General features: G+C 39.4%; 1 protein-coding gene and 1 long non-coding RNA gene across 2 annotated transcripts in view; both read left to right on the top strand.

Moving 5' to 3' along the window:
* The first annotated feature begins 103 nt into the window (after nucleotides 1-103).
* On the top strand, nucleotides 104-8,972 carry LOC311435312. The gene is made up of 4 exons (XR_014692055.1): nucleotides 104-370; nucleotides 5,844-6,011; nucleotides 6,788-6,919; nucleotides 8,845-8,972. It is a non-coding gene; the product is annotated as an uncharacterized lncRNA (long non-coding RNA).
* Nucleotides 8,973-9,441: 469 nt separating this feature from the next.
* Nucleotides 9,442-14,728, top strand: part of CLIC5 (chloride intracellular channel 5) — a 68,440-nt gene continuing 63,153 nt past the window's right edge. Inside the window, exon 1 of the mRNA XM_084512379.1 lies at nucleotides 9,442-10,076. Coding sequence (XP_084368505.1) covers nucleotides 9,585-10,076 — 492 coding nt within the window. The 5' untranslated portion in view covers nucleotides 9,442-9,584. The remainder of the gene's footprint in view (nucleotides 10,077-14,728) is intronic.

The raw sequence follows: 14,728 nt of genomic DNA, 5'->3' as shown, positions 1-14,728 counted from the left end.
TACTGAGGGGAGCGAGGCTGAGGGGAGCTGCAGCAGGTGGCTGTGATGACTGGGGGCCATGGTGTTCATTGTCGTCCTGGGCTGGAGTGCCCATGAAGTGGGACGCTGTGGGGTGGCCAGCAGCAGTCTGGCATTCCCCCAGGGTGCTGCGGCAACCCCAGGCTGTGGGGTCATCAGTGCAGCTGCAGATCTCCACTCTCCTCTATTGCTTCTCCCTTTCTGTCCCACAACTCAGAGCTGGCTGTTCATGTGCTTGGCTCTGCGTGACCTTGTCATGCTCTCGTGACAACACCTTTTTACCCTAAAGCCCAGAATACATGCATAACGAAAGCATTACTGAATGTAGATGCTGTGCACACAAGGGCTGCTGGTAAGAAGGCAGTGTGTGGTGTGATGTGTTCAGGCCTGTTCTGGGTTTTGGTCAGTTTGCCTAAGTTCAGGCAAACAGTTTGCATTTTGTTGGTTAACCTTTTTATTATGAGAATGGATTAGTAATTCTGCAAAACCTGTTAAGTTATTGGTGCTGAATTACAATGAAATCATCTCCGTGTAGAGAGAGAAAGCGTGTCCTTTAACAGAATACAGCAGAAATCATAACTACATTTCCAATTTCATCCAAAAAAAGAAAAAAAAAAAGAGAGAGAAAAAGACATGTCTGTAGCTTCATGGCAGGCTTAAGCAGAGGATCTAAATTGCATTGCTTGCCCTGCTAGCCTGTTTGTCCTGAATACTGCATACATTTCAGCTTGCTTCTTCTTAATGGCTTTCACATATGTATGAGTCCAACAGGATATGCTACCTCTGTGTGCCAACTGTGGCGTGCTTTTAAAGTTATGGCTGCTGATTTGCAGGTGCCAAGAGAAAACTGCTGGACAAGGTGACATGCCTCTCTGATTCACCTTGATTCATGAAATGTACTAAGTGTGGCAAAGCACAGGATTACTTAAAAAGAAAAAGAAAAAAAGTAAACAGCTAAGACTTCTCGCAATTCAGATGTAAAGTTCAAGTCAAGGTTGCGGTGTGGGTTGTTTTTTTTAGCTATGCTAATTCAGCTCTGTCAATATGCACACGGCCACGTGGGAAAGGGCAATATCCTTTATCAATTACTGTACTGCATTTGCTTCTAAAAAATTATTGTGGGAGTGAATTAAAGGTCTAAGGAATACATAACATGCAATTTTTTAATTTGTCTAATTTTGATTCAGTTTTGTATATGACTCAGGTCTTGTTACCAACTTTATTGAGAGATACAGACATAATCATCAAAGGTCACTTGTTAACCTGGTTCGGCAACATACTTACTCAGCTATTCAGTCCTCAAAGGTGTGAGTAATCTCTTGTTTACCCTTAGCCATATGCTTTGAAACCTATTTACAGTATTCACCTGTAATGCGTCCAATTTGACACATCATAAAGACAGCGTACCTCACCAACTCTGTGCTTCTGAAATGTGCTAGCCAACACGTATCACATTTAATGCAGGTCTCAGTTTTGTGTACTGTATATGCCAATAAGAAATTGATTAATTATGTATATAGTTATATTAAGAGAAGTAAAAATGGAAACGACCAAGATGGTTATGTTTCACCACCTTTCTCTCTGTATTGTATTTCACCCCACGTTTGTCTGTAGACTGTAGTTCTAAGCACTAGATTGTACTAAGTCCTGCCAGATGCTTCAGATGCCAGCTTTTTGCTGCTGTACTAGAGCTGAGTGGTTGCAGCTTGAAAACCATGATACACATTTGTTTGTGTCTGTGGAATTTACTGAATGACAGGAAGTAAAGGGTCGGCAACTACAAAACATTCTCAGTCTTTGGTTAGGTTTAGTAAAACGTTTGGTTTCCAGATGGGCAACCATATTCTCCTGTTGGTACTGGTGTGGGGGGAAAGTAACTCCTTTTTATTCAGGTGGCAACATGGTGTTGCACATGAATAGTTCAGATATTTGTCTTAATTTCTTAAGAAAATGCAGGGCACTTTCATTACTTCCAGTTAAAGTAACTGAAGTTGAATATAGAAAGAGAAGCATTTTTCTGTATTCTTTTTTCCCCTCAGTTTTATCCATGACAGATCTCCATGATCAGTTTTTGCTGACTTACTCAGCTTGCTGAGTAGTTTTTTAAATCAGTTACTTTTAGTATTTTGATGCACTTTATATAGAAGAGATGAAGAAAAACGTGAAGATGTTTCATGAAACCATAAAAGCTGACAAAGTGACTAACAGCTGTTAAAATTTATTAGACTCTCAGCTTCTAGTGCCTATTTCATCTGAAGAATAGGTTGTATATGGAGACTATAAACAAAATGAAGCTCCTAACCGCACGGTTTCTCAAACTGTCTATGGAATGATATCCCTGAGGCTGTGTGGTGGGGTGATACAGAGCAGTGTGGTGTCACTGCGTTTTCTACTTCAGTCACTAGAGCCTCTGCTGTGTAAAAGCTTAAAGCTTGGTTGCTGGGCTTCCTATGTGTGCTTAGTTTCGGGGGTAACAAGGATGTTGAAATGATGCCAGATTTTAAAGGCAAACAGAACTGTTTTCCTTGGAGCAGTTGCTTTGGGCGAATAGAACATCAATATTTCTTAGGCCATCAGGTATTCTAATGGAATTTCTAACTGTGGAGTTGGAGGACAAACCAGACAAAGCTTTACAAAAGGAACTGAAAAGCCAATATTCAGGGTTTTGGAACATCTGAATCAGTAATAATTGTTTAGGCCCTGCAGCAGGTAAGTTGAAAAATGTCTGTTGACAATGGCAATGCCTGGTATTTTTAGCAATGAAAATCTATTTATAACATGAGAATCGAGTGTCTGGTGCAAAATTAATTTTGTATTGTTTGTCCAGTTCCTGGTGGGGAAATGTTTGTCTTATGCAGAGTCAAATTTGTTGGTGTGCTGGCTTTAAATAGATCTGTTATACAGTGCTAGTAGCAAAGAAAAATCTGGCTGAAGGCAAATGACCATTATTACAGTGAGGTCCTGAGTTTAGGAGCCAGCCCCTGAAGATCACAGAATCCAGGTAACTGAGCAGCAAATGGATTTCTGGAGGTCTCCTTCAAGGACATGTTGACTCTTGTATAAAAAATCATGCAATGATCCAAGGCTTCTATCAGTCCTCTATCTTCTGAAATGTTTTTTCTGTCTCTTTTCTTCCTGTATCTTAAATAGAATAGAGATACTCTTATAGCTGCATATAGCAACAGTTAAAATGAAACTGAAATGAAGTAAGTTTCAGATGGTGAACTAACTCTATGTGCACACTAAAATACAGCTACATTGTCCAGAACATCTGTGCAACCTCTTGTCCTTCACAGTCATCTCTGTGATCTTGGACATCCAAAGGTGACCATCCCAAGACTGGAGGAGAACAATGTTGTACTGAACAGCCTTGTTCCTCCTTTTGAACCAAGCTATTCTCGTTTTGAAAAACTGTGGAGTGCTGAAGGTGCTTGGACCTGTTTTCCACAGTCTGTTCCTGCCATACAGCTCTGTGAGTGCTAATGGCTCCAGGAATAAGCGGTGCAGGATCTTGTGGCTCTCATTCTTGTAGAGTAGAAAAGTACCCTGCATGGAGACTTCCTAAGAGCTGAAAGCTACTTAAAAGGTCTTTGCCTTGTGTTGTTCAATGTAAGATCAGTAGTGAATAAAACCTTACAGTTTGGGAACTGCAAAGAGATGAGGTGCTGCTGACCTCTTAGGAAAAAGGTGGGACTGGAAATGTCATAAGAAAGTTTAATTGGTGGTGTTTTCATCCAAGTATTCAGTGCAGTCAGGAGTGAGAATGAAGTGGTATGATTTTATTGTGATTTTATTGTAATACATCTATAAACTGTAAACAATCTTCCTCCCAGAACCCATAGTGTAGCTGTGATAATGTATTGCAAAGCTGTGGGAATGTTAGTGCTGTCATAAATGGTGTTTTTTGGAAAACCAGTGTCCCAAATGGCCAGGAATACTCATGGGTTTTGCAGTGAGTACTGTCAAGTGCAAAGGACCCTTACTATTTATATGCTAAGATCCCTCCGTTCCTACTGACTTTAAAAAGCATTGTTTACCATCATCCTGTTTGGGTCCAGCAGCTTCCAGCAACTGTGAGTGTTTTGGTTTATTCCATTGTCTTGCCCCTCTTATGGCTGGAAAAAGTTACTATAAAGCAAGCAAAGACATCTCAATTTGCTTAGGTTATCAAGAAAGATTTGTAGGTTCTTGCTTAGACTGTGTAAGTACCTTCATGAAGAGACAATAAAACTGAAGGACTTGGTAACTAAAGCGTGAAATTGTAGTGGGAGCCAGCTGGAGATGACTTCCTGAGAAACTCCAGTGGAAGCAGATTGCTGTTCCTAAGCAAGACTAATAATTAGTGGAGCTACTTGTGGAACTGATGGATGGGACATCTCTTGAAGCTTCCAGTACTACGGCAGTATGATGGCATTTCTAGAAGATGTGCAAGTTAGTGGCTTAGATAAAGGGGTACCCAGGTAAAATTCTTGTTGTACTGGGAATTTAATTAGTGTAATGTGGCTTTTTGCATTTAATTATTAATCTGTGAGAAAATGTGAGGTACGGTACGGAGTTTAGGGGTCTGATGTTGTTCTTACTGTTCCTTCTTCACATCATTCTCTTCTTCTCATCGTTCACTTCTTCTCTGGAGGTGAGGGGTAACTGACTTTAGCAGTGCAGGAATTTCTTTATAAGCTGGTCTTCAGCTTGACATTTTCAAATAAGCCAAGGCTGGAGGTGGTTATTTCTGTTAGGATTACAAGGTGAGCAGATACAGTTTCAGTAGTAGCTTCAGGGGTCTGATTTTAACATGCTCTTCTAAGTCTGTCAGGGATATAGTTTATCCTTGGGATAAAACAAAGATGGTCTAAGCAAACAGCTTAAATACTAATAAATGTCTGTGTGTGCTTGGGTTTTTGAACTGAGCTCTCTGTATCTCTGCAGAGTGAATTGAGGTTCCTAATGTGAGTTTTGATGCCCACTGCTAGGCTCCTAAATGTGGGTGAATTCCAAGCTTGCTGTCTAAAAGACAGCTGTTTTAGGGAACTCAGGTGACTGAGGAATTGCATTACTAAAGACCATCAACAGAATATACTTCATCTTCTGACACCATTCATTCTACTGTTGGACTATAGAAGGAATCAGCGATGAGCTTCATCTAGATGCTGAACAACAGACAGATAAGCTTAGTAAAACCAAAGTTTCTAAAAATGAGACCTACTAGATTTTACTGGTTGACAGTGACTTGTGTTTTATGCATACTAACTGAAAGTTATGATCAGAATCGTGTTAATTCTCACTCTCTTTTTTTTTTTTTTTTTTTTAAAGAAAGAATAAAAAGAAAGAGTAAAAAGGAAAAAAGAAATTCAGTCATAAAGTGAAAAAAAAAAAACCCAAATATTGAAAATAAATACTTCTGTTGCTTGCATGCTTGCATTCTCCATCCTTATATGAGCTTTGCTGCTTATGGTTTACGTGGTTATTTCTATTTTTGCAAAGCAAGTGACCAGTGTTATCGGGTGGTTCACGTGAGTGCCGATGACACACATAGTGGTAAGTGACACAGTTTGAATTACAGAACTAAAAGCAGAAAGTATTGCTATGTTAATTTAACACCTTCTAGATTTGGGACCAGAGGAATTTGGGAGATGGATGAAATTGGTGATCTCTCTTCTTTGTAATCTTCCATTCTGGTGGTTGTGGGGCTGGGACGGGTGCCTGGAGGGCTTCATTTTTCTGTAGAGAATGGAGTGCAATGTGCTGAGATTTTTTATGCTCTCTTACCTCTATGGAGTGCAGAATCATTCGCCTTATACACCTTCCTTCTTCTCATTTCCCTGCAGGAGAAAGGTGCCTTTTCACTGCTGCTCTGCCCTGCTCCTTTGCTGGAGATGAAGATCTTTTTGGCTGGGGACTGGAGGGAGCAGTACATAAGGAGAGCAGGCCACAACTCTAGCAGTGTCCCAAGGGCACAGTGTGGGCACCTCAGTTTCAATCACCTTTGTAGTCAGGTAACTTTTGAATTGTGGCACTAAAATTCTTTCTGTCTTCCCTGCAGATGAAATGTAAGGGTTGTAAACTAGCGGCGGGTTCATATCATGTAATTTGAAACACACCTGGTTTTCACCTGTGTAAATTCTGAATGGTGGTTGTGCGCCCTGTGGGGCTTTATCGCTGGCACAAGAATGAAGTCTGGACCTTGGAGCTGAGTGGTATTTTCCTTTGCTCTTGGTAGGCATGCAGGGTAAAACAGAGCACAGCTAACTCATGTTTGTGACTAATGAAATCAACACCAACTCTTTTTTTTTTTTTTTAATAATACTTGTATGTTACTCTTTTTATTGCTTTTACCTGTGATATTTTATACCCTCCAGCAGGTGCTGCTGCATCCTGCTAATGTCTCTGTGGAGGAAAAAAAAAAAGTCATTTGCTGTAATACCACACAACTGTCCTTTGCTCTTTGTTTTGCTCTGAAGGAGTTGAGTGTGTCCTTATCTTTTTCTTCCTCAAGAAGAAAATTTTATGATCCTAGAATATTTAACCCTGAAATTTAACCCTGCGTGAGAAAGATTTGAAAATCAGTGGGAGTCACTTACCAAGGCCATGCTCGGAAGAATTTGACCAGATGCAGATGAAAATACAAGTGAATTTCTATAAAATGTGAAGAAAGGCCAGTGCTTTTTTAAAAGCAAAAAATATTAATTGAAAAAAAATCAGTTATAAAATCAATGAACTTACTAGGAACTTTTTCCCTAGGTTTCTTGAAATTTACATTTCTTTACTATAGTGACAGATTGTAGACTGTACTGAAAACAAAAGACACAGGAAAATTTCAAGACTTCTGGACTGGAACAGTTTTCTGAAGCAGCACTTTCTAAGCTCTGAGCTAAACATGGAGAAGAGTGCTACAACCTCAGAGGTCTGTAAGGTTACTATTAAAATAAAATTCTTTGTCTCAGTGACAACTCTGGGGAGCTGTTTTCCTTCTTTGCTATTTGTCTTTCCTTGAGTTACAACTTGAATTTTGCATGCTAACGCTGGGTTAAAAGCACCTGATCTAAGAATCAGTAAGAAAAGCAGAAGAGGCTGGAGGTATAATTCTGTTTAATTCTTTTAGTCAGCAGTTAGAGAACCCCAAGTTACTGGAAGGCTCATATGACACAGCAGGTTTCTGGTTTTCTGTAAAGTTTCTCTCTCTGACAATGCTGTTGTATGTCTGCAATCTGTAAAGGGATGACTGTAGGTTTAGTGTCAGATTTTTCAGTGCCTGTCATTTAGGTATTTGCTCCCTTGCTGCTATGCTGAAGGCCCCACAGCTTGCTCCTCAGTGCAGGTCTTTGCTCTGGATTTCTCTTCCTTCTGCTGCATAATTTCACTAATTCCACTGTTACTGGGACTTTCCTATTTCAGATAAGGGAACTGGATTTGTCCAGGAAAGTGCTTTTGGGTCTCTAGCTTGCTTCTGGGAGCTGTGCACAAAGAGAATCCCATAAAATCCCAATTTAGACTATGCACAGAGTTTTGTAACAGTTTTGTCCCTAACACTACTAAATTTATTTTCACTTGATAGCAAAAATCCTTCAACAAAACCAGAACGTAACCTCTGTTTTACACAAAGCACCAATTTCTGGATATAAATCATTCTACAGGCATCTCATGTTAGAAAAGTTAAGTCTGTAAGTTTGATTAATGAACCACATGTCATGACAGTAGTAATTTGAATTCATTATTTTTACAGTTTTATTGGTAGCCTAATAGCTGACTTTTAATGCTGGAAGTTTGCAATATGGATTACACAGCACACATTCGATGACCTTGAGGTCTCTTCCAACCTAGAAAATTCTGTGATTCTGTGATTCATTTCAGAATCATTTAGGTCTCGTGCACTCATGAGCGACAAGATCTCATCAATCTCTGATGCTTGCATCTTTCTATGGTATTGCTGGTTCCACGTAGAGAATTCAAATTCTGCTGTAGTGGTTTTCCTCACTGTTACAGTAATTAAACATGGATGTGAGTATGATATTGGTGCTTTCCAGATTATCTAAGAGCCTTAGAAGGTGAATCCAAGTCTAATAAGCTGAATTATTAGTTTGCTTTTGATATATCAACTTTATTAGCAATCTAAAAAGTTCAATGTAAGAATAATGACAGTAAACTATAGTCGTAAATCGCAGGCAGGCAGCAGCTGTTACTCTATCATGTGAAAGGACATGCGTTCCCCTGGTTGTTCTGGTTGGAGATCGCTGGAGTCACGATCTTTCTCTTTAACCTCTCTTTTGGGTTACTTTTAGAAATCCAACCTAGCTGTGACAGTTGCATCTGAGGAAGTTTTAAGGATTTTAAGTCAACATGATGGGTCAAGAGAATGCCCCCCGCCCCCCCACTTTATTATTATTTGTTTTTGGCTCAAACCCATAAGATTAAACATAGTTAAATTCGAAGTATTTTGTTAGTAATCTGCATAACTGAGAGGCAGTAAGCATATAGATAAGAAATCTTTAGATAGTAAGATCTGAAGCTCCTATAATTCTGGTGAATTCAGATCTGGGTCTTTTAGAGGTCAGATCATCCTGTCCCAAAGGCGATTGTCTTCATCTGCTGAAGATTTTGTGGAGATCTGTGGGTGTCTCCATTCCGTAGAGAAAACAAAGATGGATAAATAGATTGCAAAAGTTAAGTGGAACTAACCCAACGTTGGAAACTTGGGTTTATGTTGTTTATGTTTTATAAATACAGAGATATGTAAGGTAAATGTGATTAGAAGTAATGACGTATTAAACTGTAAAGTATTAAACTGTATGTGATAATAGTTAACACTTACTCAGTGCTTTCTTTTCCTAGACTTCAAGGCTCACAAGTGTTTTACAGTTTGGGCCATAGTTTACAGATGAGAGAGTGAAGGTGATAAAAGCAAAATGACTGGTTCAAGGTCCTAAGGCGAACCCATGGCAAAACTGGAAAGATTTCAAGTATGTTGCCTGTTCTTCTGCACAGAGTTTTTTTTTTTTTTTATTAATTTGTTTTATTTATAACGATCATTCATTATTTGTTGATGATACTGATGATGTTGTAAGTAGCCACTGAAATATTGCAGATTGTTGCTGGAATTGTTGAGGCAATTTTGCCTTGCTTTTCCTTAATGCTAGGCTTTAGTGTGTTGAGAAGATGAGTAAATGAGTGAAGTCTGCATTTCTACCTCCTTACACAAGTGAAAGAATATGTGATTTTTATCATAGCTTTCTAATACTGTTAGGTGCTTCAGTTTTCTTTTCACTATGCTTGGTCAGGAGATAAGACAAAGAACAAAAAGTGATTCTAAACCTTAAGATATAGTTACCAGCAGTCAGATCAAGAAAGGGGTTAACGGTGAGACAACCCTATCACTTACTTCAGCGGAAGTGTAGTTGTTGATTTAAAGCTCTTAGTAAATTATTGTTGGAGATCTATCATGTGTAGCAGAGCATTCAAAAAGCATACCACAGACTCTGCTTCCTCCCCAAGAGTGTTTATCTGTCAACATCTCACTTCAGTTGTAGTCTTTTAAGGTACCAGAAGGCAGGTAAACTCACCAGCCAGCAGTCATGGAAGATCAGATCTCTGCCAGCGCTGATCAAAATGTTAATGACACCGGTATCTTTGAGATTCCAGACTATGAGGAAGACAAAGGGGATCATCTTTACAATCATGTCCCTGAAGATCCAGCTTCTCCTTCTTCCACCACTAGTGAGCCAGAGATGATGGATTGTAGTCAGGAGAGCCCAGAAAACAGCCGCAGTAATTCTGTGGCTTCTCTGCACGAGGCTGATGGGGAGATTGGATCTTCCTCAGAACACAGTGCTGAAGATGACCACCCGTACCAGAGGATGAATCAGATGAGCCCAACTCAGGAAGATAAACATGTGGACGATGGAACATTCGAGAACAACATTTTTTGTCAATTTTCGGGCTTCCCGTTGCGTCGGAGCCAGAGCACTTCTTCCAACTCTCCAACTTCCCTCAAGTTCCCCCATAGCAGTAACTTGAGAGAAATTTACAACTTTGAGGAAGATCATGAGATTTTCTTGTTTGTAAAGGTAAGAGCTTTTCAGAGTACACTAGCTTTAAATCCCGAATCGGTCTGTGTGTCCTCCAAATCAGTAAAACACAGCTACCCACAGCTTTGTTCCCAAGTCTGCTGCCTGCATGCTGCAGGAGGCCAAGCCAGCCTTCTATTTTTTAAATCTTAAGACACGTGAAGAGAGTACTTGTGTGGAGGTGCTTGGGTTTTCTGCAGCTCAGCTGGAAGTATGAATATGCTGGCAGTACTCTGGTTGTGGCAGCAATTCATTTATTCTGTAAGATCTCCCTGCCATTACAGCTAGACTACTACTTGAACTGGTTCAGTTAACCTGGTTCAACTGTCCCCCTGTTTTGCTATCTAGTAGCTCAAATGTCATAGCTATTAGTGCTATAAAGAAAATGAAATATACAGCTTAAATAAGGGCAATAAGGGTAATAAAATCTCCTGATGTTCTCATCCCTGAAAGAGGTATTTCTTTTATTTCTTTCAATATTTAGTTTTACTTATTTTTGTGATTGGAGAACTGTTTTCAGGGTTCATCCTTCATGGTGGAATTAAAGACCAAGATGCAACATGCTCAAGCTAACATGGCCATAGCTGGAAATGACTAATGGTGAACAAATAGCCTAAAGAGATACTTTTTTTTGGATTGTTTTAATGAAATTGATGGATGTTTTTCTCTCCAGATAGTCTTATTATTTAATACAGTTTACATGTACAATCAACTACAGATATACTACGCTGGAATATCAAGTGATTGTATAACGTGACCTCCAGCCTTATCTAGACTACCTCTAATAAATGCTTTTATAACTTTGAAAACATTTGGAGATGCGGATTCAGCACTTACACTGATTAGTTGCTGTCAGAGTTCCCCAGTACAAGAGGGATATGGAGGTACTGGAGCAAGCTGGGGGGGGGAGAGAGAGGGGCACTAAAGAGCTGCAATTTTCCTCTTTTCCTGGGAAAAACATTTTCCTTTGTTAAAATTCTCTTGCTCTCAGCTATGCTGGAAGACAGATATCAAATTTCCTTTTTTTTTTTTTTTTTCTTTTCTTTCCTAAACTGAACAAATACAGTTCCTCCAGTGTGCCTTCAAGCATGAGTTGTGATTTTGAGGCTTTGAGTGGTTAGGTGTGGTGTGGGGTTTTTTGTTTGCTTGACCTCTTCCAAACTCTCTCCAGTTAATCTATGTATTCCTTCAGTTCTCGCTTTCAGGTACAAGTAGTGTATTTAGCAGTGCCAAAAAAATACTCCAGAAAGTGCCTCTTTAATTCATCTGGTCTCTAGTCAGGATGCTTCGTCTGCTATACTTAGGATATTTATTTATCCTGAGACATTTAGGATGACAAAGTTCATCTTCCAGCCCTGGAGTTTCCCCAGTCAAGGTTTCGGTAACAACCTAGACCATGCAGTGCTTGCCTGTTTGCACGTAGCTGTAATGCAGCGCTATCGCACGGATTGTGTCGTCTGTTTGACTTCAGGAGCATTAGGTTTCTCTTAGGGATGTGATCTGACCCATCAGTGAAAACAGCATGTTTTTGAAGGCAGAGAGGTACTCTGGTGTAAATACAGGCTGAAGAATATTATCACCAGTGCCTTTGCTCTACTAATGCATACAGTACCGCTCAGTCTGTAATATCTCTTCACCATACCATGCAGACATAACGTGGCTTTTGGGGCTACCTTGTAGACCCTGCCGTGGATAGGAGACTGGTAAGCTCTTAGGTTTTAACATGTAACCCTAATAGGCACGTAACCTTTATTTCTGAGGAGAAAAACTGTGTTGTGGGTCTCTTCATGGCTTGATTTACACTTACCTAAATTATTCTGTCCATGAAAAGCTAGCGAGTGGCGGTTCTGTTACAGATAACATCCAGCTCCCTGCCTATCAGTCATGAACAGAGCGTGTGCTTTAACAGCAGTTCACTTAATCTTTTGGATACAAGGGTAAAAGGTGTTGCTTCTGACCTCTGCCAAGCCCCTGCCTTGCTCGTGCACCCCTTTGGCCGGTGGAAATGACCATGAGTGCAGCCGCCCCTCCTGGGCCACCTTCGGCAGCGACCGCGGCAGGGTACAGCCCAGTAACGTAGCAACAGCTTCAGAATAGGGACCCGCATTGTCTGGGAAATGTAACTCTGCAGTGATTGCAGGCAGAGCAAACACAAAGCACATATGTAGGTCATACTAAGAGAAAATTAAAAAGGAATTTATTTACTGGTTTCTTGTTGGTGTCTTTTTTTTTTTTTTTTGAATCCCTTTTTGATGTTCAGAAAAATAAAGGTTGTTATCCAAGCCCTTTTGTCCCTTTCTTTTGAAACATGTTGTCCTTTGTTACATTTTAGGAGAGGAAAATGATTGGATTTGCGGATTGATTACTTTTTTTGCTCATACCACCCCTGACAACTAACATTGCAGTCAGCTGTTAAATGGCTTCTGTCCAATATAGAGTAGTTTGTATTATTTTTAATTGTTTATTGCAGAAACAATACCCTAAAAGCAACTCTACTGAGACTGATGTTCTACAAGGATGAAGTAATAGATAGTCCCAGCAGAGCAGTTGGTAACTATATATGTTAAAAAAAAAAAAAAAAAAAAAAAAAAAAAAAAAAAAAAGTTGCTTTTCCTCTTTGCTCTTTGTTTTCTTTAGATACAAAGGATTGGCTTTGGCTTACCTAACCTAACTTCAGGTGTCTGTAAGCTGTTAACTGTGTCTCAGCAGGCTCCTTTTGCAACACAAAGCTTACTGAAATAGTGCAATGGGATGTTCCTTTGTGTGGCCAGGTGTAGGCACTGGCTGTAGGGTAATGTTAGTTGTTCTGCAGACTCTGTTAGCTGTATCAAGTGGTGACCTAATTCAGTTTGTTGTTTTGGATGCCTTTTCCCTCCTGAGCTCCAGCTGCCTCTGCAGAAGGCCATGAGTGTCCCATACATCCTTTCTCATATCTGTTTATGGATTTCTCAGCTCTCCTAAGGCCTCTCAGATGGTGCTGGATATCGAGATTGAAGCAGCTGAATTGAGCCTCTGTAGGCTCCTCTGAATACAGCAAGGTGGCCACCTGAAGTTAAGGAAGCTGAATGACACCACATTAAATACAGAGCCTGGATGACCAATTAGACTAGAAGCTTATTCTGGTAGTGGGTATCATTAAGGTGAGATATTTCTCATTGTAATCAGTCTGGAAAAAAGAAACTCCACACTGATTTTTTCAGGCTATTTAATTTTCCTCTTTTTCTTTTGATGTCTATACTCAGCAGTGGTTAAAGTGCAATGGTAAACAAATATCGTGATGTTGGATAGTTTGCTGGACAGTCTAAGGGATAAAACCTCAGACATCTTAGCCTCTTTCCAAGATGGAGAAACAGCACTCTTTTTTAACTTTAGTCAACTCTTATCCTTTTTATTTATTTTTTTGACAGCAACCCTCATACATATGTATCTTTATTTTATAGTTACTTTTTATTTTAGACACCAGAGTAGAAGAGAAAAACCAAATGAGTTTACTAGGTTTGCTCTCTTAGTTATCTGTTCAAACGTAGCTGAATAATTTAGTCATGAAAAGAAAATCTGTTTTGTATCTTTGGATCATAAGAGCCTGCATTAGAGGGAAAATTTCCACTGTTCTGTAGCTGTATTTACTGGTTCTCTCAGAAATATTTTCAACGTCCTCTTATACACTCTCATAGGTGGAAAGGTACACCCGAATATATTTCTATACCAGTGTCAATTTTTTAAATACTTACAAGTGCCTAATGGCAAATGTTACAAACCTGTATGAATCTATATTCTATGGGAAAAAAGAAAAAGAAAAAAAAAAAAAAAAGAGGTATATTTCTTTAACATGAGTCATTGACATGTTATCTGCAGGCATGGTTTTCTTATTTAGACCTCCAGGTATCACATCGATGAGTGATACAACTGTAGTTGACATTTTAATGTTGGTATAATTCAGATAATGTTGCCAAACATCGGTGAACTTCATGAAGATACAACAACACAATTAGAAATAGTTGAGAAGTGAATTGCTTACTGCGTAGGTCTGGTTTCAATATAGGCAAACAGTGTTTGAAAGCAGAATTTTGATTTGCAAATTAATTGATTTTCTGTTGCAGTTTCCATGCAGTCACCTCCAAGCAGTCCACAAGTGTTAATGAAGTAAAACTCAAGAACACGTATTCTGAGAAAGAAATATCATTTCCCTGCTTGCTTATAGGTATAAAAACATGAGATACAGAAAGGAGAAAATCTTTGCACAATCACCAACACAATTTTTGATTCCTGATAATCTGAAGACAGTTTCTTGTATCTGGAGGTGACCTTTTGGGCCACAAAATTGAGTTCTTTTGTGTCACAGGCAGCCTCATCACATAATACATAACTCATAAACAGATCAAGGTCCATCTGTAAGCTGAGTGCCCATTATTACTCATTTTGGAAGGCTGTTTCAGAATGTCACTGCTCTGGTGGCTTGACACCTTACTCTAATTTCCAAATGACATTTATTCATGTGCAGCTAATGCATCCTTGTTCTTGTGCCAGGATGGTCTAATAGCATTCCTTATTCCATTGGGCACTTCTTTTGTCAGTTTAGACTTAGACTTCCTCAGGTGTTTTTGGGCTAAACATGCCAATCATTTACTTTTATTTTTTTGGACAGCCACTTC

The sequence above is a fragment of the Aythya ferina genome (assembly GCF_964211825.1).
Source record: "Aythya ferina genome assembly, chromosome: 3".
NCBI lineage: Eukaryota > Metazoa > Chordata > Aves > Anseriformes > Anatidae > Aythya > Aythya ferina.
This window is presented reverse-complemented; position numbering and strand designations above follow the sequence as displayed.